Source organism: Pseudopodoces humilis, chromosome 4 (genome assembly GCF_049639895.1).
Source record: "Pseudopodoces humilis isolate 2021_Gansu_Grassland_sample_001 chromosome 4, ASM4963989v1, whole genome shotgun sequence".
Classification (NCBI taxonomy): domain Eukaryota; kingdom Metazoa; phylum Chordata; class Aves; order Passeriformes; family Paridae; genus Pseudopodoces; species Pseudopodoces humilis.
Genome location: NC_142203.1, coordinates 24,640,916 through 24,667,757, shown reverse-complemented (window position 1 = coordinate 24,667,757; position 26,842 = coordinate 24,640,916). Strand labels below are relative to the sequence as shown.

The window sequence follows — 26,842 nt, the reverse complement described above, 5'->3', positions numbered from 1 at the left end:
AAGGGTTGCTAGGACACAACAACACTGATGCAAAAAGCATCCTTCACCCAATAGAATTATTCCTGGGAGTTTTGTTGTGCTTTCTACACTGAAAATGTGTCTACAACATCACCTGGTTCCTGTTTAACACAGCCACAGCTTATCCAGGGTACTTCACCAGCGGAGGTGGACTGGTTGAAAGCCATGCTTTACACAGCATACATGCCTATGTTCCTTGTCTGACCCAAATCTGACAGAGGAATGCAGCAGATAGGATGAGGAAGACCAGGAGCCCAAAGCTAAAAAGGACACTGCCCCTTGGCAAGAAGGAAATTGACCTGATGGAAAAAACGATCACCCAGGGGACCAACTAAACCTTCCCTTGCTTTGATCAGTAAAGGGGAGCCTTGGTTTTGAATTTGCAAAGTGATTGGCAGTGCTAGTTCTAGGAACCAGCTTCTCTTCTGCAAAGAGGAGTTAATCAGGAAATCATCAGTTCAAGGAAATTTGATTTCAGAGGCAGACCAAACATGCTGTATATGTCTTTTCAATGCCATGCTTGTTGCTGAATAGAACCTGACTTGTGCAAACTATGTGTAAAAGGAAAACGTTTACCACCAACAGCAAGCTTCAAACCTTACCCAAAATAGAAACATTTTTGACATGACAGACAAGGTCTTCTTGCTAGTTTTTGAGTGTGTGCATATATATATAGACCTAGTATCTATGCACAAACTATTTTTATCACTCTGTGACCTATTTGATGTCAGGCAATTAGATTTTAGTAAGGCAGCAGACACAAAGCAACACAAAACACACAGGCAAATTATTCAAGCTTTCACTGGTTTTAACTGTGCTGTGCATAAGAGGGTGTCTAGGTGGATTTCAAGTGATTACTGTGTTAATTAGGACTTCTGCATAACAGGAAAGGTCTCATGCTCTTGTCCCATGCAGTCACATTCAATAGCTGGACCTGCTTATGCTGAGGACATACTTTACCTCACTGAACTCAGCTTTGCTCATGGCCTCTAAGTTGCTCATTGCCAAAACAGTACAAGTGGCTATCTTCAGCCACAGTTTCTGCTGTTTGCTACTCCTTGTCCTGGAACTACCATCTATTAGTGCTTCCTGCTACATTTCATAAGCTGGTAGTGAAATTTTTGTGTTCAGCCAAGTTGATTACCGACCAGAGTGTTCCTCACCTCATTCAGACTCATCATGCTATAGAAATGTCTCCGCAGAAGAGGACTTTCAAATCATCCACATGTATGAAGGAACAAAGTGAGACAAAGATGGATTTACAGGTGTTGAGGGGCTAAACATTTAACAACCTGTGCTATGGCCTTTAAAGTCTCAATAGCAAGCTCAGTGGGCACCTGCTGGGTTAGATCCAGTGCAAAGCCTAGTGGAGGCTGACTGTTTTTTAGCAAACTGCTGCCTTTTCTTTCAAATGTGGACCAGTTGCATGGGGAACTGTGTTGCTGCATGTATCTTACTCAGGTGTGGTCTTGAATCTGAAATCTTGAATGACACTCAGTTGGAAAAAAAACCCTGAGTTTCTAAAGACCAGACTTTAAAGATGAAAACAGCCTTCTCTGCTCTAAACCTGGTTTAGATATAGCTCCAGCAAAAATAAATAAATAAAGCCTTTGACAAAGTGCTGCTTGGACAGCACTAGCACAGAAGACATTAACTTAACAGTCACTCCTCTCCTACTCCAAGAAGAAGTTAAAATAGAGGCTTTTCTCAATGTGTTTTTACAGAGTCTCCATCCTGATGCTCACACAGGGAGAAGCCAGTCCCTTCAGCACAACTGCTGTACACTAAAAGTAAGGTATTTTGTACAGCCTTTGTTTTGGTCTTTGTTTGTATGAAACACTTAAGCTACAAAATCACGTGGTTTCTTTCTCCCTAAAGCCTATTTTTTTTTTTTTTTTTACCTATTAATAGCATGAATTTGAAACTGGAAAGCATCAATGGGTTTTTTAAAAGACATATTTAGAGACAAAAATGTTATGATCTACTAAAAATCCTCCCTCTTGGGTGAAATGTCAGCATATTTTATCTGAAACAGGAAAACTGGAAGCTTTGATGTTTCTGACTCTCCTTTTTTACGATGAAAATTAAGGCATTTGTTAAATACTGTGCTGAGGAATTCAGACAAGAAGACCAAGAAATGGAAAGATTTATAAATGCATTTTTTAAACTGCAGAGAGTCTATTTGCCAAGCTGCTGAGGTTGTGTGTATGTATGCACTCACTGCAGATAAAATAGGCTAACAGGCAGGCATACACCATGGGATGTTGGTTGCACATCTTGCTGTGCAAGAAGCATTTTCTCCCTGGCCAGATAACTGGTGTAGGGGTTGGAAGAATCTTTCACCTGCTTTGAGCATACATTTCCCAAGGAGGCATTTTCATCACAAATACATAGGGAGGGCCTTGGTAGATATGATGGAACCAAGGGTGGGTAGTGAGGTGGTGGCAGAGCTGTGCTGGGTGCTCAGGCACAGCTCTTAGATGTGAAACAGTCTAGTGAGGCAGCCCACATCAAAGCAACCCAGACAGATGCAAACCAGAGACAGATGCAGACTGGAAACAAAAGAGTTTGCTGCCATCTGTCCTCCACAGCTAAGAGATTTGGGTTATGCTTCTTATAAAAATATTGCAAAATCTTATCCCAGGAAGATTAGTAAGCATTTCTCAAATGTGCTAAAAGAAGGTTTGCATGAGGATGGAACCCAAAAATTCGTACCTGTATGAGTTACCCCTGTTCAACAATATTGTGCATTTGCTTAACAGACTGTGATTAAAATAGCCACAAGCTAGTATTTTAGCATTGCTTTTCCTTCATTGTCTGCTATGAGCTTTAACTCTCCTCTGCATTTCAAAGCTTCTTTATGCACCATGTGTTGTATGATTAGATATCATCCAAATGATAAAGAGGCTCCACTCTGAGAGTGGCCACATACACTACTGTAAAAATACAAGTATTTGTACTGCTCACTGCCATACTGGAATATGTGAATATTGTAAATACAGCAAATATGCTGTACTTTCAGAAGGAATTCCTTCACTGACAGAGCAAGAGCTATGCTGTCTATTGTCTAGTATAAGTATTCCTTCACTTACTGCAAGAGAAAAATTTCTTCAGGGCTAAATCCTTCAGCAGAAATTAGATCATGTCATTAAAAACGCTTTCTCTTACTGAAGTGGAAAGGGCACTGGGCATGAGATCCTCTAGGCTGCCACTGCTCTCAGGTGATTTCATTTGTCTGCACAGAACTGAGCATTGAGATTGTAGAAGTACCTTGCAGCTTCATTTGTTTAGTTTGTTCAAGCATAGGAAAACCAACTGACTTCTGCACCATGCAAAAAACAAACAAAACAGGTCACAGTTATGTGAACAGACAATAGTGAGGCCATAAATAAGTGAACAGCTGTTGGACAGGACAGAAAGAAATTGTGCCAAATGTTCCAATTGCAGCAGACATAGTGATGGCCATAAAAGTGATGCACTACAATCTTACATGCTATTTATTCCAGTTGCATGCTTTAGGACAGTGAAGCCTGAGGGCTTTAATTTGTTTACATTTAGTGCTAGCAAGGAAATAAGGCACAGCTTCTTCAAATACACGCAGTAGAATTAATGTTGAATATGCAAAGAAAACCTTTACTGTTAGTGCTGCATTTTGCTTTAATGCTGCATCAAAAGTTTAAGTATCAGAGGACATTTTATTGCAGCAAGTAAACCCCTTAGCATCCTTTTAATAAATCATTATGCCTATTCCCTGCCACCTCTGCAGTCCCTGCTTTGTGAAAGTTGATTAGTTCTAACCATCAGTCTTGCCGATTTTGAAACAATTTCCATAAACTTTATTCATAAAAATAATACATTTGCAGTTCCACATACAGTGTGACAGTGTCTTCACCTGAGACCCAGACACATCTGCCAGACTTGTCATGACTTATGACAAGAGAAAAGTCCCTGTTCATGCTGTGAAGATACCTTTTGAGGTAGGCCCTTAAAAAATCTTTGTTCGGTTTTTGTATTTCCATATGTTTAGAAGGCAATCAATAATATCTCTCCTTGAAAGTAGTGCTTGCTGAAGTGGAGCACTCCTCTCCTGACTTCAAGGAAGATGATAATACTGAGAAGAAACAAAGGTTAAAAGTTGACCCAAGACAGCCTCCTTCAGTAAAACGTGCCTGCTCTTGTGAAACATTTCTGGATGTGGACTGTGCCAGGTAATTATGGTCTTCTGTGCCCTAGAAAACAGCCACTAATGATCCCTGGTGTAATTCCACTGAAATTGAAGTCACTTTTACTGAAATCTTATCCAAACTGAAGTTTTGCCTAAAGTCTTTGCATTTGAGGCTTGATGACCATGAGTCATTAATATTTTGGAGCTGAAGTTATTTATTAATATGAAATTATCTTCTCCTTCTCTCCAAGCAGTACAAGCCATGGAAAAACATGAACACAAGAGCTTGGTTCCCCAAGTCCTCAAATCTACATTTAACCATTTTAACCAGGCCGTGCCTACTAAGAGAATGCAATGAACATTTTTTATCTGTCACATCTGTGAGTCAGATATTACCTCCAAACATTCCCATTAGGATGCTGGCATAACTGGCTGCATTTCCGATTTGTTCTCTGCATTTAAAAAAGTTACCTTGGTACAAAAAGGGTGAAGATTTTAGGCAGATCTGGAGCTCTGGAGGCAGCAGTGAGTCTGACTTTGCTGTTTGGCAGCTACCTGAGGCCCCCCTGCTACTCAGTAGATCAGCTACAAGGGGGAAAGCCTCCCAGAGAAGCAAAGCCTGTTCTGTTTGTGCACGCTCCCAAGCATCTGCCTGGCTTGGTAAAACTGACTTTGTAAGGGACAAAAGTGCAAGAATGACTGCTGTCAAAAATGCTCTGGGATTCCTCCCTTGTTCTGTCTACTTTTTCCTCTCCAAACACTGCACTTCTCACTGTTGTATTCTTTTGCTGCTTCCCGAGCCATCCACCTGGCTCTAACCCAGCTAGTACAGGCTACCCTGCGTGTCTGGGTCAGGCCTGCTGATGCACAGCACTGTTGCCAGCATTAGTAAAGAGGTCACTGGGACATGAGGTACTGAGATTCTAGAAAGACTTGTTCCTTTGCCAGCAGGCCTTCCCTTATCTTTCAAAAAAATGGAAATAAAATATTATTTGCATGGCTGTAGTGTAAGCAGGCATGTTAATGTTATACGCCCTTCATCATTTGTGCATAAGCATGCAAATGCAGAGAGGGGCTATAGACACAAACTGTATGACAGCTAAGTCCATCTGGAAATAAGCAGCCTCCTGGAATGTACTCCTGAGTGATGCTGTAATATTTAATTTTCCATTAGGCAAATGAAACAATCTGCCTCTGCTCAGACTGATGCAGAGTTTTCCTGTGTGGGTTTTCAGTGTGAGAGAATCTGCTTGCAGAACAAAGGAGAGGTGTGGTCCACAGCAAACACAAGATATTCTTCTCTGCTCTGCAGCAAGATGGATGTGGCCTTGTATGGTATGACCGTTCCTGGAATGGACAAGCAGCCATTTCCAGCTTGCTGGTATGATCTAGTTTTATATAGCAGCAAAACTTTTTGTTGCCTTTCCAGTTATCTAAGACACTTGTTTTAGCCCAAGGAGCACGTCTGCCTGATAGACGGATATGATTCAAGCATTGCCCAGATTAGGGAATTAAGCTAAACTGATTGTAGTCTTTACTTGAAGCACATTGTCATAGATTTCATACGTATGATTCAACAAAAAAAGAGTATCCTAGCTGGTGAAGCTAAGCCAGCTCAAGAGCAAACAGCATGTTTATAAAGAAGATTAAACATTATCCTGTAGAGTTGCCAGTTTGTTTTTTGTTATTCTTTGTTCAGGAAATGGATGAAACATTTCTTAGAAATATCTTAAGGAAGTGATGTCTCAAAATTTTTTTAAGGAGGTTACATTTAATCCAAGAGTTGCAAAAGCTGTCCAACAGTCAGTTAATGTGTATTCATCCCATAGAACATTAAAACACATGAACTTAACTTTTCCCATCATTTTTAGACCGGTCCACTGTAATTGACAACCTTTTGTGACCAGGTATTGGTGACTGATGGCATCACCTCTTCCTAAATTTCTCTCAGCCACACAGGTAATTTGCCTGAGTTTCTCCTTTTCATAAAATCCTTACGGCAGTGGACCACTGAGGCCAGGATCTCACAAGCCCTGCTCCTCATGAGGAACTTCAATGACCCCAATACCTTTTTCAGAGACAACAGCAGGGCATAACCAATCCAGGAGGTTCCAGGAATGCTGTGATGATAACTTCCTTCTTCAAATGATAAGAGGAGCTAAGAAGAAGATGTACAATGCTGGATCTTGTGCTCACCAGCAAGGAAGGGCTGGTGGGGAATGTGAAGCTCAAGGGCAGCCTGGACTGCAAGGACCACAAAATGAAGTTTGAGATCCTCAGGGCAGCAAGGAAAGTGCATAGAAAGCTCATTACCATAAACTTCAGGACAGCAGACTTTGGCGTCCTCAGGGATCTGCTTGGTCAAGTCCCATAGCATAAAACCCTGGAGGGAAGAGGTGCCCAGAAAAGCTGATTGGTATTCAAGAATCACTTTCTACAAGTTCAGGAGTGATTATTGCTACAAAGAGGAAGCCAGGCAAAAATGCCAGGAGGCCTGTATAGATGAACAGGGATCTCCTGGACAAACTCAGACACAAAGGGGGTGAAAGCAAGGACAAGTGGTGAAAGCAATTCCTCCAGGTGAGGAATACAAAGGGATTGTTCTACAGACAGAGATCGGGTCAGGAAAGCTAAAGCCCTGATGGGCTTAAATATAGCCAGAGACATCAAAGGCAGCAAAAAAAGCTTCTAGAGGTATGTTGGTGATAAAATGAAGACTAGGGAAAATGTTCAGTCTCCCCAGAAGGAAAAAGGAGACCTGGTTACTTGGGACATGGAGAAGGCTGGGGTACTTAATGACTTTTTTGCCTCAGCCTTCACCAGCAAGTGCTCCAAACACCCTGTCTGAGATGCAGAAGGCAGAGGCAGAGACTGGGAGAATGTAAAGTCACTCACTGTAGTAGAACATCAAGTTCAAGACCATCTAAGGAAACTGAAGCTGCACAAGTCCACGGGACCTGATAAGAGAACTGGTAGAAGAGGGGGATAAGCCATTATTCACTTTATTTGAGAAATTATGGCAGACTGGTAGTTTCTAGTGACTGAAAAAGTGGCAATGTAACCCCTGCTTTTAAAAAGGAAAAAATGAAGACCTATGCCATGACATGCCAGTCAGTCCCACCTACCTCAGTGCCTGCCAAGATCATGGAGCAGGATCCTCCTGGAAAATATGCTAAGCTGCATGAAAAACAAGGAGATGATTTGTGACAGTTAACAGCCTCACTAAGGGCAAATTATGCCTGACAGATTTGGTGGCCTTCTATGACAGAGACATAAATCATTGGTGGATAAGGGAAGAGCAACAAATGTCGTCTTCCTGGGCTTGTGCAAGGCATTTAACACTGTTCTACATGACATCCTTACCTCTGAACTAGGTTTTGGAGAATATTGCCCTGACTGTGTAGGAAATGGTATGACACCATCAAACATTTTTTGTGTGCTTGGCTGAGTTTCCAGTTGGTTTAAGGATTAATTTACTTGAAAATCATAAAGGGATTCACTATAAAGAAATAACAAGCCTCCTTCATTTGCAAAAGTTATTTCCTTTTTTTTCACAATGTTGTATATATATTGAGAGATAGACAGACATATCTACTTATATTTTCTGACAGCAATTATTTTAAGAATAGATTAAATTTGGGACAGTGATATAACTGGAATATACAATTAAAATTATTTATAGATGATACAATTTTAGCTAAAACTATATCCTAACAAAATCTCTATAACAATGTAAAAAGGCTTTCCTTTTCTTAAGAGTAAAGATGTAATTATGGTACAGATTGTGCTCATGAACTGCAGTCTTTAAGAAGCAGATGCTAAAATAAATAAGTCCCTAATATTTATACCACTCCAGGACTAATATAACTGTGGAAAATGGATTTATTGTAATTGTAATAGTTAAAGTAACAGCAAAGAAATAATTTTTCATTCAATTAGGAGTTTTTGTTCCATTTATTTTGTTACCATTGGCCACCAAACAGAGCTAGAGAAAACAATTATAGAAATTCTATTTGACTAACTACAGAGGCAGATTTTGGAAGAAAAACTGCTGCCCTGGAGTTTATTTGAAATAGTAAACATCTCTGTTCAAACAGGCCTGCCCACTGCTGCCTAGCTGAACCAAGCTCTTAAAAGAAGTTGTTGCTTGTAGGTTGTATTCTCCAGTTATACTAGTCAATCAAAATAAATTTCAGTCTTTCTCCAGAAACCAAATAATGTTCATGGATACTGCACAAAGTATGTTTGGTATAAGGTGAATTTTGACCACTTCTCTGATTTCAAACGATAGAAGTGGTAACACCTCCATTTCCCATGGAGGAGGAAGCCCCATTTATAGGCATATGGCCAAGAAACTGCTGAGACATGAAGTTTAAACTTTATCTATGGTTAATCAACAACAAGAAAATTACAACTCCATCTTATGTTAAACAACAAAGTTGACCTTGTGTTATATGGAAGAAGAAGAAGTATTATTTTCATATAAAGGACTGGAGTAGGTGTGAGGTTAGGGGAGCTGCTGTAAATTCCCTCTTATTAGAGCAAAAGAGCATGTTCAATCTCAAAAAAAATGAGACTTCAAAGCATCTTTATACCTGTTCCAACACCTAGGGCCTTTCCAGTGAAGGCATCTGATTGTAATGTAGACAAATACACTTCCTGCCTTCAACAGAGAACCCCAATGGTCCCAAGATACTAGTCAGTCTGTGGCCACATTTGTCCTTACTTTGCTTTGATTCACAGAAGAGAAGATACAGTTTCACTGTCAGTAAAAGGGAGTTCAGCTTTTAGAGCCTATACTACTCTGGACTCTCTCCTACTCCAGATTTTCACAATTGAAGGGTTTCACTTGATTAACTCTGAATCTCACCTAGACCATTAATAGCCAAGCTACACTTTTATTCTGATGTCCTCATCACTGACCTCATTCTCAGGAGCCTTTGTAAAATGTGTTGCCAATGCCTTGTTCACATTCAGTGCTGACTTTTACTTTTACTAGGTCTAGTGTTTGCTGGGTTGCTCTGCTTAAAGCAGTGGGACAGCACCTGCTGCCACGTTATTTTCAGCCAGATATGTTACAAGGGAAAAATGAATGAACTGGTAGCAAAGTAATTTTGTTAGGGATCTAATTGGCATCAGCAACTTGAAAACTGTAGGCAATCAGCATAAACATTTGCAATAAATTATTTCTATTAGATATTTTTCCAATGTGAATAAAACTTTCTGAAATTAACAGAAACCCTGTAGCTTCCAGAACCTTTATTAGGTAACCAAACATGCTATTTTACACAGTGCATTTTAAAAAGAAAATTACTCTGACATTGCACAAAAATGAAGCAAACCCATTGAATACTGGCATGAATGTCTTTGTGTGAATTCAAGCTGTTATGCTTGTGGGATCAACCCAGATACTGCAGACAGGGGATTAACCCAGATTTCATTTTCAGAGGTTTCTTCATAGCAGATTTTAATAAATGCTGATATGAAATCCTTACACTTTATATGGACATCAACAGCCTCACAGCATTTTGAATAAATACAGAGGCTTCCTAGGAAACCCTGGTCTTTTAACCTGGATGTATGCCTTGCACAGAATTAAATGAAATCCACATAATTCAGGAAATTAATCATGTTTGACTTAGCACTCTTAGGGAAAATAGATGCACTTATTTTGGTCTGGTGTGTCAGACTGGGGAGCCATATCAGGCTGAGTAACTATATTCATACTAGGCTTGGAGGCTCTGACTTGGAGAGGCTCAGGACAAGCAAGGTGAGATGAGGGAGAGCACTGGAGAGGTGGCAGGCGGATACACAATTTTGTAAATGAGCGAAAACTGGCAGGAGAAATAAAATGTTGGTCAGCACTTCACTAAGCAACAAGAACAATGAATGATAAATGAAACAAAAATGCAGCTTTCTTCATCTGTCTCCAAAGAGAAACCAAAACACCACGAGCCAGTGCCTCAATCTCCGTTTTTAAACATTTTTATTATTTTAATTTTAGGAAGGTTCTAGCAGCAATGAGGATGAGCTATGCAATCCCAGTTAGACCTCTGCTATGACCTCATTCAGGTCTCCCAGCAAACAGTTGCTTGGTGGTACAGACAGCTCATAAAGCAGCAGTCACCCTGACCACTCCTGTAAAAACAGCAAAATTCTCTGGTGACAAGTGATGACACTGAATGGAGAGGTAGGGAAGATTTTTATCATATCCTGATGCTCATCCTCGCACACAGCATTACAGACCTTAAGTCTGGCTGTGATTTTAGCTGAGAAAGCTGCCATTTTAAATGTCTCTGCCATTAAATTTCTGTGCCCTGATCTCCCATTAGCTTCCTGTATGCTCCATCCTGTGGGTTAAAAAATAAAGGGACACAGCTATTTTTCACATGTGTCTCTGAAAAAAATCCATGCAGCAAAACTGAACCTCTGCTAGTGGCAATCAACATAGCAGGGCTGAGGTCAATGCCAGTCTACATTAGTGAGGGGCAGATCCCACTGCACCACCTTGAGGGGTTTTACTTTCCTATGGATGAGAATAAAATACGTTTCAGCAACAGCCATATCAAAGTAAAACAGATGAAGCAGAAAATTGAGAGAACTGTCTATCCAAAAGGCTCTTCTTAAAGAATTTCACAAAGAATCATAATGCAGTTGGCTTGGAAACAGTTAACATGCTAAAAGGAGTCATCTGCTTGGTAGCAAAAAGGAAAAAAACAAGCATCATGAAGATACTGGAACAGTACCTAACTGCTCTGCTGCAGTACCCTGTAGTTATCAGAAGAAATTCTCCCCTGCCTGTACTCAATGGAAACCTGAACAAAATGGCAATTCCTGTTCCCCCACAGAAATGTAATCCCATCTTTGACTGGAAACACCAATATTTGATATCCACAGACTGGTGGTAAACTTGATTGGGGAACTTGTGTAGGCTGATATAAATTATTTGGGCTTAACTGCATTGTGTTTACCAGGAAAGGAAGAATAATTTTCAGAATTTGACTACAGGGTCTTGGAGAGGCAGGAGAAGGATCTTGCCTGTAGCACAACTTGCAGTGTGATCTTACAAGTGCATGTCTGGGAGAGATATTCTGCACATCATCGCCCGATGCAGATGCACTGTTCAAGCACACACACAAACACACACACACACACTTATTCCACAAGCAACCTAAATACTTTAAAACCACAGCTCAGCTCACTTACTGTGAGGATAAACTCTCCAGTTCTAATCATCTTTCTCTGATATTTTAATCACTGAAATTCCTCAGGCTCCCCTACTGAACTAATATAACAAAATCTGACCCACTGACGCTGGTTACAGAAAGATCACATGTATGTTTCTGTTCTTATCTTTGCTATGCACAAATATGCTACTGACAGGAGGGATAAGCAATAGAAACAGCAAGGATGGCTTTCAAATGATACTATCTGCAGCTGTCATGGAGACCAACAGGGACTGGGATTGCTTGGCACCCTGTTAAATATCAAGGCGCCTCTCCATGTAGACACACACATAACGTAACAACACCTTCCCTGCATGTACATACATGCCCATTTTATAATGCCATGCATGCCTAATAACTTCATCCTGCAATGAAATCGTACATACACAGATGCATGTGTCTGCAACACACACAGAGAAAACCTAATGACAGGCACCAGAGAAATCCAACGCAGCTCTGCAGGCAGAAAGTGCTGGCTGAAGCCATGCAGTGCACACCCAAGCCACAGCAATTGGTGTCTTATCATTATGTATAATAAATAACAGCATTTAATAATAACAGCACTGCTGTCCTGCCTGCACACACACCCTCCCGACTCCACGCTCCTAAACCGTTTAAACAACATGGTCCTGTGCATGAAATACATGGAATGAAAAGCAGGCAGGACATGATCACTGCAAGAGACAGGCTCCGGCAGTGAAAGCTGCTTCATGTCAGAGTGGGCTTTTCCCAGCTTTCAGACGTGTGATCTGCATGTCTAATAATCAACAGATTTAGTCAATCCATCATTTCTGGCATCAGTCCCTTACCTTGAAATGCTGCAGCTGAAGTATCTGGTCCTCAAGCTGTTGTCTCTTGCCTTCTATTTCTGTCTGCCTTTTCCTTTTCTCCTTGGAAAATAATTTTGAGAGAAAGAGAGAGAGAGAGAGGGAGAGAGGGGGGAAGAGAGAGAGAGATCTCGTCAGAGAAACGGAAGCTTTAAGGGTAGCAGATTCGTAACAGCATGTAAGCAGTCAAACACATCTGTACAGATGTCACCAGACCCATTTCACCTGCTCCTCTGCCTGCTGCTATGCAAACAGCAGTGTTCTGGGAAGATGAAGCCCCAGACTGGCTAGCTACTTGCCAGTAGGAGAAATTCTCCTTGCTTGCTCCCAGCAGCCAGAGCAGCAACAGAGTGCACAGTCCCAGAGGAGGGGAGAAAACAGGCATAACAGCTGAGAGAGAAGTTAAAGGGACAAAGATGAGATTTTGCATCTGAGATGCTGGGGCCAAAACCACAGATAGTGTGGTGCAATTGTGTGACAGCAAGGTGTCATAAAAGCAGGGGCTGGCATTATGGAGGAAGAGAGCAGTCTGCAGACCTCATTCTTCCCCAGCAGGGCTGGTGGTAAGGCTTTCCCTGGGCTCAATGGAGGGAAGATGTTTCAGCCAGATTGCATAGGATTTGTATAAAAAGTAAATGGGATTGGTTACCTCCAGCTGGCTGTGTTTAGCATTCACGTCACCAGCACATGCCAGCAGCTGGTCCTTACCAGGTCCCTGAAGCTGGAGTGACCAAGTGGTGCTAAGGACAGTACAGTCCTTTCCACAGCTGAGTTGTTACAGTCCCATTCAATGCCCCTTGCCTGTGCCCAGGCTGCTCCCTTCAGCAGGCAGCAGACTCTCTCAAGTGTTTCAAGAAAATGGCCTGCTTTCCCCTGCAACACCTTCCTCTTAAGAAGGTAAAGAGTTTGCCTTTGCCAGTCTTCTGCACCTTCTGGGGAGCATTTCTCCTCATCCATCCAACCTCATCATGGACCAGGTTTCCTCTCCTGAAGGTCTTTTCTTGTTTTAGATTTTGTAGCCAAGACAGAAATACTGAGTAATAAATGAAGGCAGTCAGCCTCTTTTTTATGGGAACAATGATTTTTATTTCTTATCTGCAAAACCATTTTATTTGTTATTTAAACATTTCAGTAGATGTAAGGTTGGGTTTGAAGACATTCAGGGATTCCTTAAATCCACAAAATAGTTTTTCTTACTTATTTCTAGGTGCCCTACTTATGCTCTGGAAATTCCCTGCTTTCCAGTGATTTCAAACCTTCATGCCTCGTCCTCAAAGAGTATATGATAAGATTCTGCCTATGCAGAAATTAATCATCCTTATGTTGCACATCAAACAAGGCATTCTGAGTGAAAACATTACAATTACAAAGAAGATCAGGAAACATGGAAAAAAAAACTTAGTTAATGTCAAGCTCACTTAAAAAAAAACCCAAAACACGGAGGTAGAAAACTTCATGGAGCACTTCTGCTGAAGAGTTAGGTATCAGAATGATGACAGAAAGGCTAGAGTGATGGATCCAGAAGAAGCAAAGTAGCTAAATGTTGCCTATGCCAAGCAGTTCTGTAATGTTTTGCACACTCTTAGATGATGATTATTCATGTATATCTACATTTACACACAGTCCCCATTGTCCGAAATATGTAAAACTACTGCTGAACAAATACATCCTCAAAGAATAGAATCCTAGAAATCATGGAATGGTCTGGGTTAGAGGGGACCTTAAAGACCATCTTGTTCCAACCAACCTGCCTAGGGCAGGGTCACTTTGCACCAGACCAGGTAGCTCAGAGCCCCATCCAGCCTGACCTAGAACATTCCCAGGGATGTGACATCCAGAACTTCAAGACAACCTCTCACAGTAAAAAATTTCTTCCTAACATCTAATCTAAAGCTACTCTTTTTAGGTTTGAAGCCATTTCCCCTTGTCCTGTCGCTACATGCTCTTAGGTCAGAGGGTCAAAAGTCCCTCTCTGTGTTTCTTGTAGGGTCCCTTCATGTGCTGGTAGGCTGCAATTAGGTCACCGTGAAGCTTCCTCTTTTCTGGGTTGAGCAATGCCAATTCCCTCAGCCTTTTCTCCTAGGAGAGGTGCTCCATCCCTCTAATAATCCTGTTGGCCCTCTTCTTGCTCCTACAGGCCTGCTGAAGTTTTTAGAGGAGGAAAGCCAGCATTTTCAGTAAGTAAAATGTCACAAACAGTGCCCAACTTTACACCTCACTGGTCTCCACACACAAAAGACAGTTTGCATTTATGCACATACAGGCATACAGAATTCGTATGCAGCTTCAAAAAATCCTTCTCATATGGAACTGTAATCTGTGGATCATCACTCCTATTCTCCCTATCCTCCAATCTTCATTAGCCCTTTACATTTTTTTTAAAAATGATTAGGGTATTAGATGGTTCAGGGGTTAAAACCCCAATATTATTCAGGGACATATCTTGCCTTTTTTTTTCATTCTGTAATATTAACAGCATACATGGAGTCTGAAAAACAGAATTTGTTTTTTTGCTCAAATAGCTGGTGAGCCACAGATCACAATAAAGTAGTTCTAAAAGCTGTTCCAGTAAATGACCCAATATTCTTGGAATAAAGATAATTCTGCCCTTTTGAGTCAAGTTAACCAGATGAAAAAATATTGGATTTCATATATGTACACATTAACACCCCACACCTGACAGTCCATAGGCAAGCATAAGGTACATACATCTTCACTGTTAAGTGACCTAGATTGTTATATGCATATATATATATATATATATGTTTATATAAAAATGTGTATACACACACACACACACACATATGTACACACATGTCCATATGTAAGTATTCTACCATCCACAAAAGCCTTGTCACTAACACATCTGATGGAAACCACCACAATACGTCCTTTGGCTGGTTGTGTCATGCTGTATAATGGATGTGACAAGAAAGCCTTATAAAAGATAGATGAAAACTCCTTTTCTTTTTGAGAAAGGGAAAGCACTTAGAGTATTTTCCCTGTAGGCAGCAACACAGCAGGCACTAAAATACTTGAACTACTTACTAACTAGTGGATTTCTGTGGAGTTAAATTGGAATATTGCTCACATTTCCATTTCACTGGCATTCAGACAGCCTGAGTGTGTATGCCTTTATCCTTTGATTTTGTACAAGCTATGGCTGAGGAATATGATAACAAAAGTATGGGGTGTTTTTTTTCCTAAAGATTGTGTGAATCAGCTATCATGACATTCCACCTCCAGGTCACTATATCACACTCCATTTAAGTTTATCCCAGTAGGTGAAGGTTGGGACTATATGTGTAAGCAGGTTCTAGAAAAGTAGAAGACTGGCCTGGATGACAAAAATCCTACCAAAACTATGATGTCATGGATTTTAGACATCATGACATTCTCTACTTGAACAGTCTTCTGAATTGGTACTTTACGGAAAACATGAGATTTGAAGCACATCCTTCACTTGAGCATTTGTTAAGGCATTTTTCTATGAGTCAGCCAATAAATGTTCCTCATTACTTTGTTCATCTACTTGCAGATAACTTTTTTCCAAGTATTCCTGCTAACAAAAATTTCTAAGGGTCCTGGCACCAAGAAAATAAAGTATTTGCTTTAAACAAAAAAGTTTACTCCAGAAACTGGATTGAAGAGAGGTGGAAAAGACTGGAACCAGTTTTACTGTGATTTTGGCATGTTTCAAGAAAAACCTTTTTGTCTTTCTGAGATGTATCTATCAGTGCTACTTTTGTAAGAATACAGATAGTCATCACAGATAGTTACCCTTCCAAAACAGTAGAGGAGTATCATTTGGGAGGCAGTCTCAGAGCACTCTTAATATTTGAGATATTAATAAGCAAAACAGGATTTAATCTTTGCATCTCTCCCTTCACTAAATTACAAGGAAAATGGGAAAGTTAAAGCTCTTTTTTTCTTTTTTCCCACTCAGACTTCAGTATGGGTGAAGAACATAAGTCAAACAGCAAGGTGACTCACATCATGGAAAAATGAGATTTGTATTTAGGCCTTCATACATGGATGTGCAACATCTAAGCCATACATTTATTTCCAAGAAACTAGATTTTGGAAAGGATGAAATTCTTAACACTAAAGTTGGTCAGTGCCATCTTCCTATTGCTAAAAACCAGATATCTCAGATACCAGAATTCTTGCACTTGGAAGAACAAGAGGAGGGTCAAATAGAGATCTGTAAAATCATAGAAATAGCCAGTAGACATCTACTGCTCACTCTGTGTTCTGCACCAAGGGAAAAATGGGCCATCAAGTGAAACTGGATGGGGCAGGTTTGAAGCCAATGCAATGGTCTGCTGTGGAAATCCATTCCTCAGGATACTGTGGTTTCTAGAACGTGATGGATGTCTTGGGGGACAGCCAAAGAGAAGGAATACTGTGAGGTTACTACAGAAACTGAAATCTGGTTAAGGAAGCCCCAGAACCACATATGATTTTAAGGTCTTCTGCTAAGTTTTTGTATGCTTTTGTCTTTCTTTCATTGTTAATCTTAACAACTACTGACTTTTTTGTCTCAATGGTGTGCTATATTGATCAAAAATACCTACAGTTAAGTATCACACTTGTCACTGTTCCAGACAAAACAACTCCAACAACCAAAGACCACTGCCACCAATTACAAAAAACTCAAACCCAAAGCAAGTATAATATCTTGAGTAAAACAAGTTATACAAAACCTAATCCCTATGATACTGCAGTCACAGAATATTTCATTTTTCCTTTACAAAATCTTTTTTGTTCTTGTTTAGAAATTTGCCTACAGAGTGGGAATTGATACAGAGATTACTCAGCCCACCAAGCCATAACAGTCTGTGGAGAAACTTGCACCTCTACCAATCCTTGGGGCAGTAAAAAGCTGATAAAGCCCTTTGATCTACTTGCACTGGCAGAAGCATCTGATTTCTTTGCTTTAAAGCCAGCTCATACCTGTGGAGAAAGCATACCATGAAGCAGCACAGAAGATAAGCACTATTTGATTTACTTCACTGTGAAAATACATGCCTAAAACTGAGGTCAGGCTAAGGCTTACGGTACAAGTATCCAAAAGAGCATGCTGGGATAAAGGAAAACATCCCCAACTCAACAGAAAATCCAGCAGGGATCATGTGAACCCTGAAGAGAAGGGTGACACATCGCTGGAAGAGCTACCATCAGTAGCTTTAGCAGTTTACCATTAAAATGGTCCTGCATGCCAAGCAAGTGTCCAGCTTCACAGAGAGGTTGACAACGCAAATGTGACAATGTTTGGCTGTTGTGACAATGCAAATAAATGCATCCAAAAATGGCACAAGTGGAGGAAAGCTATAGTCTGCTTCAAAGCAATGAAAACAGTTAAAAAACATTGTCTTCAAAGAATTACATTAATTCCTTCAGCAAGTGATTATTTTCTCTACTCTACCCAGTTGGTAGATAGTATTCCCCCTGTATTTAAAATTCACATATTTTTAGGGCAGGAAGTGAGGAAAAAAAAAAATATAGCCAAACAAAAGAGCTTCTGATCTCTCATTTTTCTGTTGCCAGTTTACAGACACCCAGAATTTTGGGGGGAACACTCTGGGTCCTGTAAAAATTTCACCCTGCAGTTCTCATAATCCCAAGAAAACACCCCTCAGGGAAACTGAAACTTTCACCAGGCTGATGGTTTAAATCACCATTTTCACTGTGGTGACTACATGTCTCTCATAAGTGAAATCAAATCTGTATATTTGTTTTCACTTTTGTTGTTTCACAGCAGTAGTTCACAGGAAAGAAAATATTAAGAGAGATGGAAGCCTACTTTTCTCCCTTTTTTTCTTTTTCTCTTCTCTTCTCTTCCTTCCCCCACACCCCTCTTTTTTCATTCATGCCAGGTCACCTCTTTATTTTCTTCTTGTGTCTGAAAGCAGGAAACTCTTCTGAGACCAACCATCCCCACCAGTTGCAGTGATACAGTTCAGTGTAGGCAGCAGTTTGCAGACTCCAGTTCTGAATGTTATCTGCTCTTATGAATATCTGGCAGCACAAATTACAGCACCAGAAGAGGCAGGATGCAGAACCGAAGCAGAGACACTGTTATTTCAGAATAATAAACACATATTGAAGGATGGTGGCAAGATGTCTGCTCCTTTTGGATCATCAATACCCACTTTTGTTACTTGATGCCAATAGTCCTGCGTAACTGTGCTTGGTGAAAGTCCCTGCTGTTGCGGGGAGCCATGCAGGCTCTGTAATTACAAGCTGGGGGCTTGTCTAGTCTCCTGTTTTGAGCACTGGGAAAAATATATGTTGTTTCCAATTATGGGAAATAACTCTTCCTGCACCTTCTCTCCTACCGTGCTCCAGGCAGAACCAAGCCTATGCTTGTCTCGAGATCCATTTTTTCTCTGCAATTACACCATCAACAAGACATAAATGTTAGCTACTAGCTTTATTCCCTTTGGCATTTTCCGGCAAGACCCTCTCTGCCCCAGTTCCCTGAAATCCCACAGCCACCTCACTGAGCTTTGAAACATGGGCCAGGGACAACTTCCCTGCACATGTATACTGGAATAAGGCTTCTGAACTTTAGAGAACTGCACTCTCTGCTTCTATTTAGCATTCAACAGACTACACCCTTCTTCACACACAGCTCTCCTGTGCAGAAGGCTCATCTCCAAAAACACAGAATCATTATTTCTAGTGTCCTAGGTGCCTAAGATCTTGGTAGCCCACCTTACTTGACCTCCTCCATACCTAATTTAAGCAACTTGTATGTTGGAAAGTTTTAGATGGGGTGCAGGAATAACAGTACAGCCTGCTGCCACAGTGATTTTCATTATCTTCCATATACTCACGTACTTTATGATAAAGTTGTGTCTATTTCCATTAGTCCAAGCAAGAAGCAGGTGCATTATTGAGGAATGAACAACAGGAATTCCCAGCTGCACAGGTGCAGCAGATAAATGCCTGAGGGGAGCAAGTGAAACCCACCTAAAAGGTAAGGGCTGGATTTAGCTCCCTTCCTCATGCCTGCTCTTTCCACAGTTGTGTACACAGCAGGAAACAAGGCTGAGATTGGACAAAAGGTGAACAATTCATGATCAGGTATGCCTTCCACCTCCTCTCTTGTGAAACTGGTATAAAATGGGAGATTGCTGTCACAAGGGCCAATTCCCATTACTCAGACAGCTTGCCACAAACAGCATGCAAGAAATGACTTGGCATGTTTGTTTTGGAAACTGAATAAACTTAATAAACTTAATTCTCAGAGTCAGAACCAGGTAAAGGAGTCACTAGAAGAGCCTGGAAGTTATGGAAATGCTTTGTTTTTCATACATTGAACAGGCCCCTGCTAAAGGTAAGGCAGAATTACTTCCAATGAGGTGAAGAAATAACATGTTGTCAGTCAGAAATACACTGGCTTTCAATGAACTTTGCATCTCTTTTTCCTAGTAGTTAGGGTCAGAGAAGTTACTTGGTTATGCACAAGGCAAGGGTGGCTCAGGAGAGCAAAAGAGATGCAGATCCTGGCAACCAAGCTACGTGCTCTCCCAGTAAAGTAACAAATATTTTTGGTCTGCAGCCCACTTTATTGATGATTTTTGTCACCTGCATGCAGAAGAATAGTTCTTGCAAAATTAATTTGGTCCATTTAATCTGAAAGTTATGCTGCTCTTGCACTATGTCAAAGGATGGGGTTCTCCTGTGCTGACCTGCCGAAACAAATAGAATAGTTCTGCTTCCACATGCACAATGACCCCAAGACAGTGTTTGAGCAGGAGACCTGAAATAGTCAACCAGTCTGTTTGGGATATCAGATAAGGACTTCGTTCACATGGAGAGCTGTAAGACTAACTGTGGCTCAGGGCTTCTGAATTACAAACATTTCCTGACTGCCACAAACCCACTGCCAGTGCCATAGCTGAGGCTATCCAAGTCAAAACTGTCCAGGAGAAGAAGGGATCATCTTTGGTGAAGACAGCAATTCCCACAATTCTCTAAAGGGCTGCAGCAAAAATTTCAGCTGCCCTGTGTGCTTGTAATTATAGCTCTCTGGTCACTGAAGGCAACCACCACGATGCACACAGACAATGACTGCTTAATTAAAATCACCATGCATCTCAAACAACAAATAAAAGGATGGCACTGCTCCCAGAACAGCAGCCCTTACCGGAAACCAATGAACACGGGAAGGAATTTCCTTTTTAAAAATTCCCTCATTAGCAATTTTGAAAAGGGATGTAATGGAAAAATGTCTCATTGAATGGTGAAGTAAAATTATTTGAGGAGAAAACATGGTTCTTCTAGTGTCCCATGGGGAAATCCCCATTTAGATGGAGCACTAATACCCATTTTCATGAAACCCAGATTTTATATGCAAATCTTGCTTTCACTGAATGCTGCTGGGTCAGTCCAAGCAGCTTCAGGTCTAACACAATCCATGGGCATTTTTTGATTGGGCCACCACAATAATGAGTCCTTGAAGTATGAGAAGTTCTAGTGAACTTCCCTGCTTTCCTCCCATTTCTGAAGTGAACACGGGCTGATACCCACAGATACTGCTTCCCTTCAGTTGCTGACAGAAAAAAAAAAAAGACTCAGTTTCCCATGCATTTACAATTTGATAGTGGGTATTAGGCTCTTTAGTGGCTGCTGAGAGGTGACAAGGGTCATTGGGGTCTGAGGATCTTTTCTGTGAGATGCAACAGTGAAGAAAACCTTATAAATGTTATAAACCTTATATAAGTTACCTTATAAATGCCAGATTCCTACCCTCTATTAATTCCACATCAGCATGTCTTGCAGAACTTTGAAGTTTTTACACTAACCCCGAAAGTGGATAAGAGCTCAGGGTCACCTGAGTACAGAAGAAACCTTCTCTGCAACACCAATTATTTCTGGAAAGTGCTCAAAAAACTGTATAGAACCTGTTAGTATAAATCATGAAGTGATTTATCCATTATTCTGGATAATCTTTAATAGCAGTTATAAATGACAGGCAACTACACTTCATTACCTAGTGCCTACTACAGCTAACTTCCAAGATGATATGCTTGCTAGCACTGACCTTCTTCTACTGTGGCCTCAGCTAGATGAAAAATTCTGCTTTCATCTAGCAAATTGCCTTTCTTCCTAAAAATAAGGTGAATTTTCTAGACTGTGTCACATAGAAGAAATTCTGAAACTTCTATTTTTTTCTAGACAACAAGCAAAATCCTCAAAGCTACTTTTTAATCAAGTATTTTTCTTAAAAGTATATTTTGGATAAGGAATGTTAAGCAGGCTTTACATTCTCATTCACAAAAGTAAACAATAAGGAGTTTCTTTAGCCTAAATAGACTATTTGTAGAAAATCAGCTCATTAATTTTCCCTACTCTCGTGTTGCTCACTGTCTTTGGTTTAAATCCATGCTATTCAACGTCTACCCTTTCACTGTCTGCTGCTGAAAAGAAAGCCAGGATTTGGTCTGTGGGCAAAATTCAATCACATTTCCACAGCTTCAAATAAAAATCTCTTGTTTACCCTCATGCCCCATGAACTCCTTATATACCTCTCTATATTACAAATGAGGCTGTTGTAAAGCCTCGCTGTAAAGGTGGAAACAACTCTGATCACAGCTAAATGTGCAAAGAAACACCTATACAATATATTTATCTAGAAATGAAAAATAAATCACAAAGATTTTAAGGCATCCAAGTTGAAGCTGTGATTGCTTATGCTGGTTTCCCCCTAAGCAAATGTCTGGTGAGGATCTCCATTATTTTTCACTTGGTGAGAGCTCAGATAAGAATTACCAAGACTGGGATTTCAGCTGAATTTGTTTTCCATCTTTATACATTTTAATTGTGCTTATGACAGGCATGTTCACCTCAAGAAACTTAAAACTTCCCCAAGACATAGCATATGAAGTGGCAAGAGAAAATTGGATTTTCTGCAGTGGAAAGGGAACAAACTGGTCTGGCTGGCCAGCAAAGAGCAGTGGCCAGGATCCACAGGGACAAGCAGTGCTAATTCTGGTACTTGAATCACATCCAGACTTTTGCTTGTTATTTTCAAAGCACTGGTAGAAAAGACCCAAATGAAGAAATTAATACATAGAGCTGGGCTTTGTGTTTTAATCCTTACATTCTGGCTGGATTAGCAAATTGTTTCAGAGTCTCAGTGCCTCACATCAAAATATACTTTCTGAGGCTTCCTCCCTTTGCCTGTGCGTGTGGCAGCTTGCCTGCTGGCCCAGAGGCTTTAGGAACTGACCTATGTGGCATCCCACCCGATCTCTTCATGTTGCAGGGCTATGCTTGGCAGTTGTACTGTGCAGGGATCCTCTGCTGCTGAAAAGCACTTTTCATTTGTGAGATAAAATTATTAGCTCAAACCCCTTTCTTTAAGCTTTTGTCCGATTTAGGTCATTAGCTGAGGATACTTACATTGTCTGATGCTCAGGGATCTGCTAACATATGTGGCACTTGCTGGTGTCCTAACTACTTTGAGTCTTAACTTCTACCTTCAGGAAGAATGTAATTCTACATTCATGTCTGGTTTTACAGAGAAAGGAAAGAGGGAGAGAACCTTTCTTACAAGCACAGTGTGATGCAACTCAAAGTGTGAGACTTGCCACCTTCTATCTGCCAGTGCCCTTCCAAACTGATAATGTTAATGAGACAACACACCAGTTCACAAACCACCATTCTGGTTGTTTTCCTTTCCTACTGAAGCAGCTGTAGAGGGTTGGGTTACTCTTGTTTTTTGACCAGCTCTGGAGATCATATACATTTGCAACTTGTGAAGACCCACAGAGGTCTGAGAGGGCATGAGTGCCCCTCTTCAGTTAGGGGGTAACTCCCTGCTGAGTCACAGAGACTGGTGGATATGGCTGGAAATGGACATGGTGGAAATGGCTGGACATGCCATTTCTGCCTCCTCTCCAGTTAATCAGGGGAGTCACATTACTCCAACAGAGAACACAGAGAGACCATTGACCATAAATGAAGAACTTGATCATGACTGGGATAGTAGATACATCCATGCTCTTGGTAAAAAAACATGCTATGATCCAGGTATGCTAAAAATCCTACCCAGCCTCAGCCTTGGCATCTTGCCTTTGTAACACGTAAAAGAACTGGCTTCATCTCCAGCCAGTTTACTTCTGGAAAGCTTATTTTATCTGACAGGTGTAAGATCACATGCCTCAACACTGAACCTTAGCAGTATGTGAGAGGAATTACTGCTATGTCATTCCTTTAAGTCAGGCATCCCAATGCTTTCTGTGTGAATAGGAACAGCTGGGACATTATACTACTTATTGCCTAACAAATTCATCTGCTGGCCTTCTCCCTTCACCATCAAAGGCAAAGACCACCCTGATCCTGGCAATACAAAGAGACCCCCAATGCAGCTTTTCATCACCATCTGGTCACATCAAGTAAGGAAGAACTGGTAAGCACACAAAACCTGTGACATGTGCCTGATTGCTCTCCACGAACGGATTAGCTGCAGATCCTCAGGGTAGGGTGATCATGGCTGCAGGACACAGGCAGGATGCAGAGGAGTGCACAGTGTCAGTCTGCTGCACTGATGGGGAGACCCTGGGCAGAGCAACAGTAAAACCCAGTCTGGATGTCACCACCTTAATGTCTGACTCCAGAACCCAAATTCATGTAAAGATGGCAAATTTTTGCCACACCATCAAAGGTTTGTCCCCTTCAGAAAACTGCCTGCATTTTCCTGGGTTTTGCATCCCTGCTGTGAAATGTGTCTGGGAATTCACAGCTCCAAGGTCATCTCAGTGACCCATATGCCCTGCTGTGCATATGTGCAGGTCTGTCTGTCCAGGTGCTCAGGGTTTGTGGAGATCTGAAACAGCAAAACCTGTATAGTTTAGAGGAATTTCATACTTAGCTGACATACACACCTGACAGGTTTATGAAACTGTAAACCATTTGAACAGCTTATTAAACAGCAGTGAGTGTTCCAAAAAACAACCTAAAACCAAACAATGCAGGTAACAGAAGAAGCTTGGGCGATGTGGGTTGATTCCTGCCTCTTCCTCCCTGCCTCCTCCAGTCAGAGTAATGTGGCCTCTTCTACTGAGTGCCAACAAGATGTCATACAGGTCCTGTTTAACTACTCTTGTGCAACTCTTCTGTCTTTGGGTGTTCTGCAGACCTCTGAACAAAGGAGGCCTTATTACTCTATAACATTGGATTTTGAAACCATTCCTTCTCCTTCTTCCATGGAGCATTTCTGTTAATTTTGCTCTTCTGCTAACTTGAAAACGTATCTCTATAGTAATTCCTTCTATGACAACAGAGAAAGGAGGGGATGCAACTGCAGACACATCCCTTCTCAAAAGTCATATTCCTTCTTCCTCCTACTGTTAATCCATCCAGACATAGTAGAACACATACTTTTGCACACATGAAGGTCCTTAAGGAAGGTCAGATCCTTCTCTGAGGCTGCCTCAGAAGGCTTAGCACTCTTCCTTAAAGCTTTGTCTTTTTAAGATGGGTAGCTTAGCCACCACCAGGGATTCAGACAACATGAAGTCAGTGAATAGTCATCATCTGCTGCAGTCTTCAACACATTGCTCTGATCATCCCTGCAGGTATCCCTGTTGAAGGATCTTATTTAATTCAGGTGTATGTGAAATGTGTGTTTCTCTTTACTCAGTGACTGGATTAAGGTGAAAAATACAGCAAGTTGCAATATTTCATATGGTTTGTAAACTCTGATTTCCTGCAGGAGCTTGTAGAAAAAACAAAGGTCTCAATTTCTAAGTCTGTACTGTTGAAACCATAATAGAAACCATGACAGCTTGCAGCAGAGCAGCAGGTTCCTAGGAGTGTACACCACCACCTTGGCCTGTAGACTCTCTTCCCCCTGGAAGACATCCACAAGCGAGATCTCTGACCTTTTATATGGAAAGACGTTAAGAAACATGCTTGAAAGGCAAAAGATGCTTAAGTACATTGGCCAAAAGTTATGGATGCTAACTCTGAAGCAGGCAGCATAGTGCCTGTGGAATAGCAGGCCGCATAACTTTCTCAGTCTTGCCTGAGAAAGTGGCCTGGGAAACCATAAGGAGGAATTAAAACAATCCTCAGAGATAGAAAACAGCCTTGCAGGTGCTGTTTGTCAGTTTCTTGTTTTCTTGCAAGAGAAGGTCGAAGGGTGGTGAACCCCACTGACCAATGATGGTGATGTGTTAGTTTACTAATCAATAAGAGTTTTCTTTTCTGTACTTTCATGTATCAGTCTATAAAAGAAGATCTGAAGTAATAAACCTTATAGGAACTCTCCTGTTCAACTCACAAGAGAGTCTGTGTCATTCTTCTCGCCGTTCCCAATAGAGCAACAAAAAGTGAAGCAATGCACCACTTAAATTGAAGCAGCTTCCTCTTATGCCACAGTGTAAGGTTACTTTGTGAGAATTCAACACAGTATTTGCTCCATGTTTGCACTAAACTTTATCAACAACCATTCTCTATACTCTCTCCATGGTAATAAATCTGGAAGTAAAAAGCTGTCTTGTTCTTTAAATTATGAACAAAGGGTTTTGCCCTTGCTGACCAGACTGCTCCATGGCTTCTGAGGTGTTGCTGCCTCTGCCTCAGCAGAACTAACTCTGCCAGCTTATGAGCAGAAAGATGAAACTTCTGGACATGTTACTGGTCAGAGATACTGTATTGCATTGATACAGTGATTATAGTGTCTTTTTTTTTTTCCTACAAGAAAAGGAAAAAATGGGAGAAGTAAAGGGACAACAGCTTCCCACCTAGCTTATGAACGAATCTTCCAGTTCCCACCAAACTTCCTATTTTTATTTGTTTCAAACCAAGCTAAAATTATCTTGTTAGCATTTATTAACTTTTTAAAGAAAACTGCTGGCCCTTCACTCAGCTACTTGCATATTCCATACAAATCTCTTTTCATCTTGATGGTTGTGCTGCTACCTGAAAAGCTGGACCACTGTAGAGCCCAAATGGGATACAATTACAGGCTTGCGTATGATGCCGCACAGAACTGAATCACTTCTCTTTGCAGGGGCCTGTAGAAGATCATGTAAAGCCAACACCCAAGGTCCACTAAGAAAAGTCACACCCAAGACTTTTCCAGAGATGGCAGGAGAGTCTAGGAGGAGTTCTGAGAATTTATTTCCTGGTACAGAAGAGGGGTTGAAAAATCCCTCTCCTCTGTGCATTAGCATTTATATGATATGTAATCAGTTACCCCTCACAATGAAGGAATTAAAGGGAAGTTCTTCATGGCCTGAATGTTAGTGGACTCATCATCCTGCAGAGACAGTAACTGCTGAGTTCTATACAAAACCCATTTCCCACAGCTCAAGTCAGCACCACATTTGGCTACAAGTCCCCACACAGGAAGGGACCAAATGGTTCAAATGAAGAAAGGGCTTAGAAGCCTCAGTAAAGTCTGGTCAGAAAGATATTTTAGTTTTTTCCTCACAGTTTGGCAAACCAGAATTGGGCTCCAGAAACCATACAGAATATTACAATATTCACTTTTTAAAAGATCATTTAACAAGAGAATCATCTCCATCCTTGACCACTCCTGATGATCACTGCTGTTTGTTTGGTGGTGTCTCTAAATCTCTCAG

The 26,842-nt window shown here is 41.0% G+C and overlaps 1 protein-coding gene across 3 annotated transcripts in view; it reads right to left on the bottom strand.

Moving 5' to 3' along the window:
* Positions 1-26,842, bottom strand: part of PALM2AKAP2 (PALM2 and AKAP2 fusion) — a 267,992-nt gene that overhangs the window by 204,396 nt on the left and 36,754 nt on the right. For all 3 annotated transcript variants that reach the window (XM_005530774.3, XM_088054336.1, XM_088054333.1), the window contains exon 2: positions 12,219-12,299. In XM_005530774.3, the coding sequence (XP_005530831.2) occupies positions 12,219-12,299 (81 nt within the window). The remainder of the gene's footprint in view (positions 1-12,218; positions 12,300-26,842) is intronic.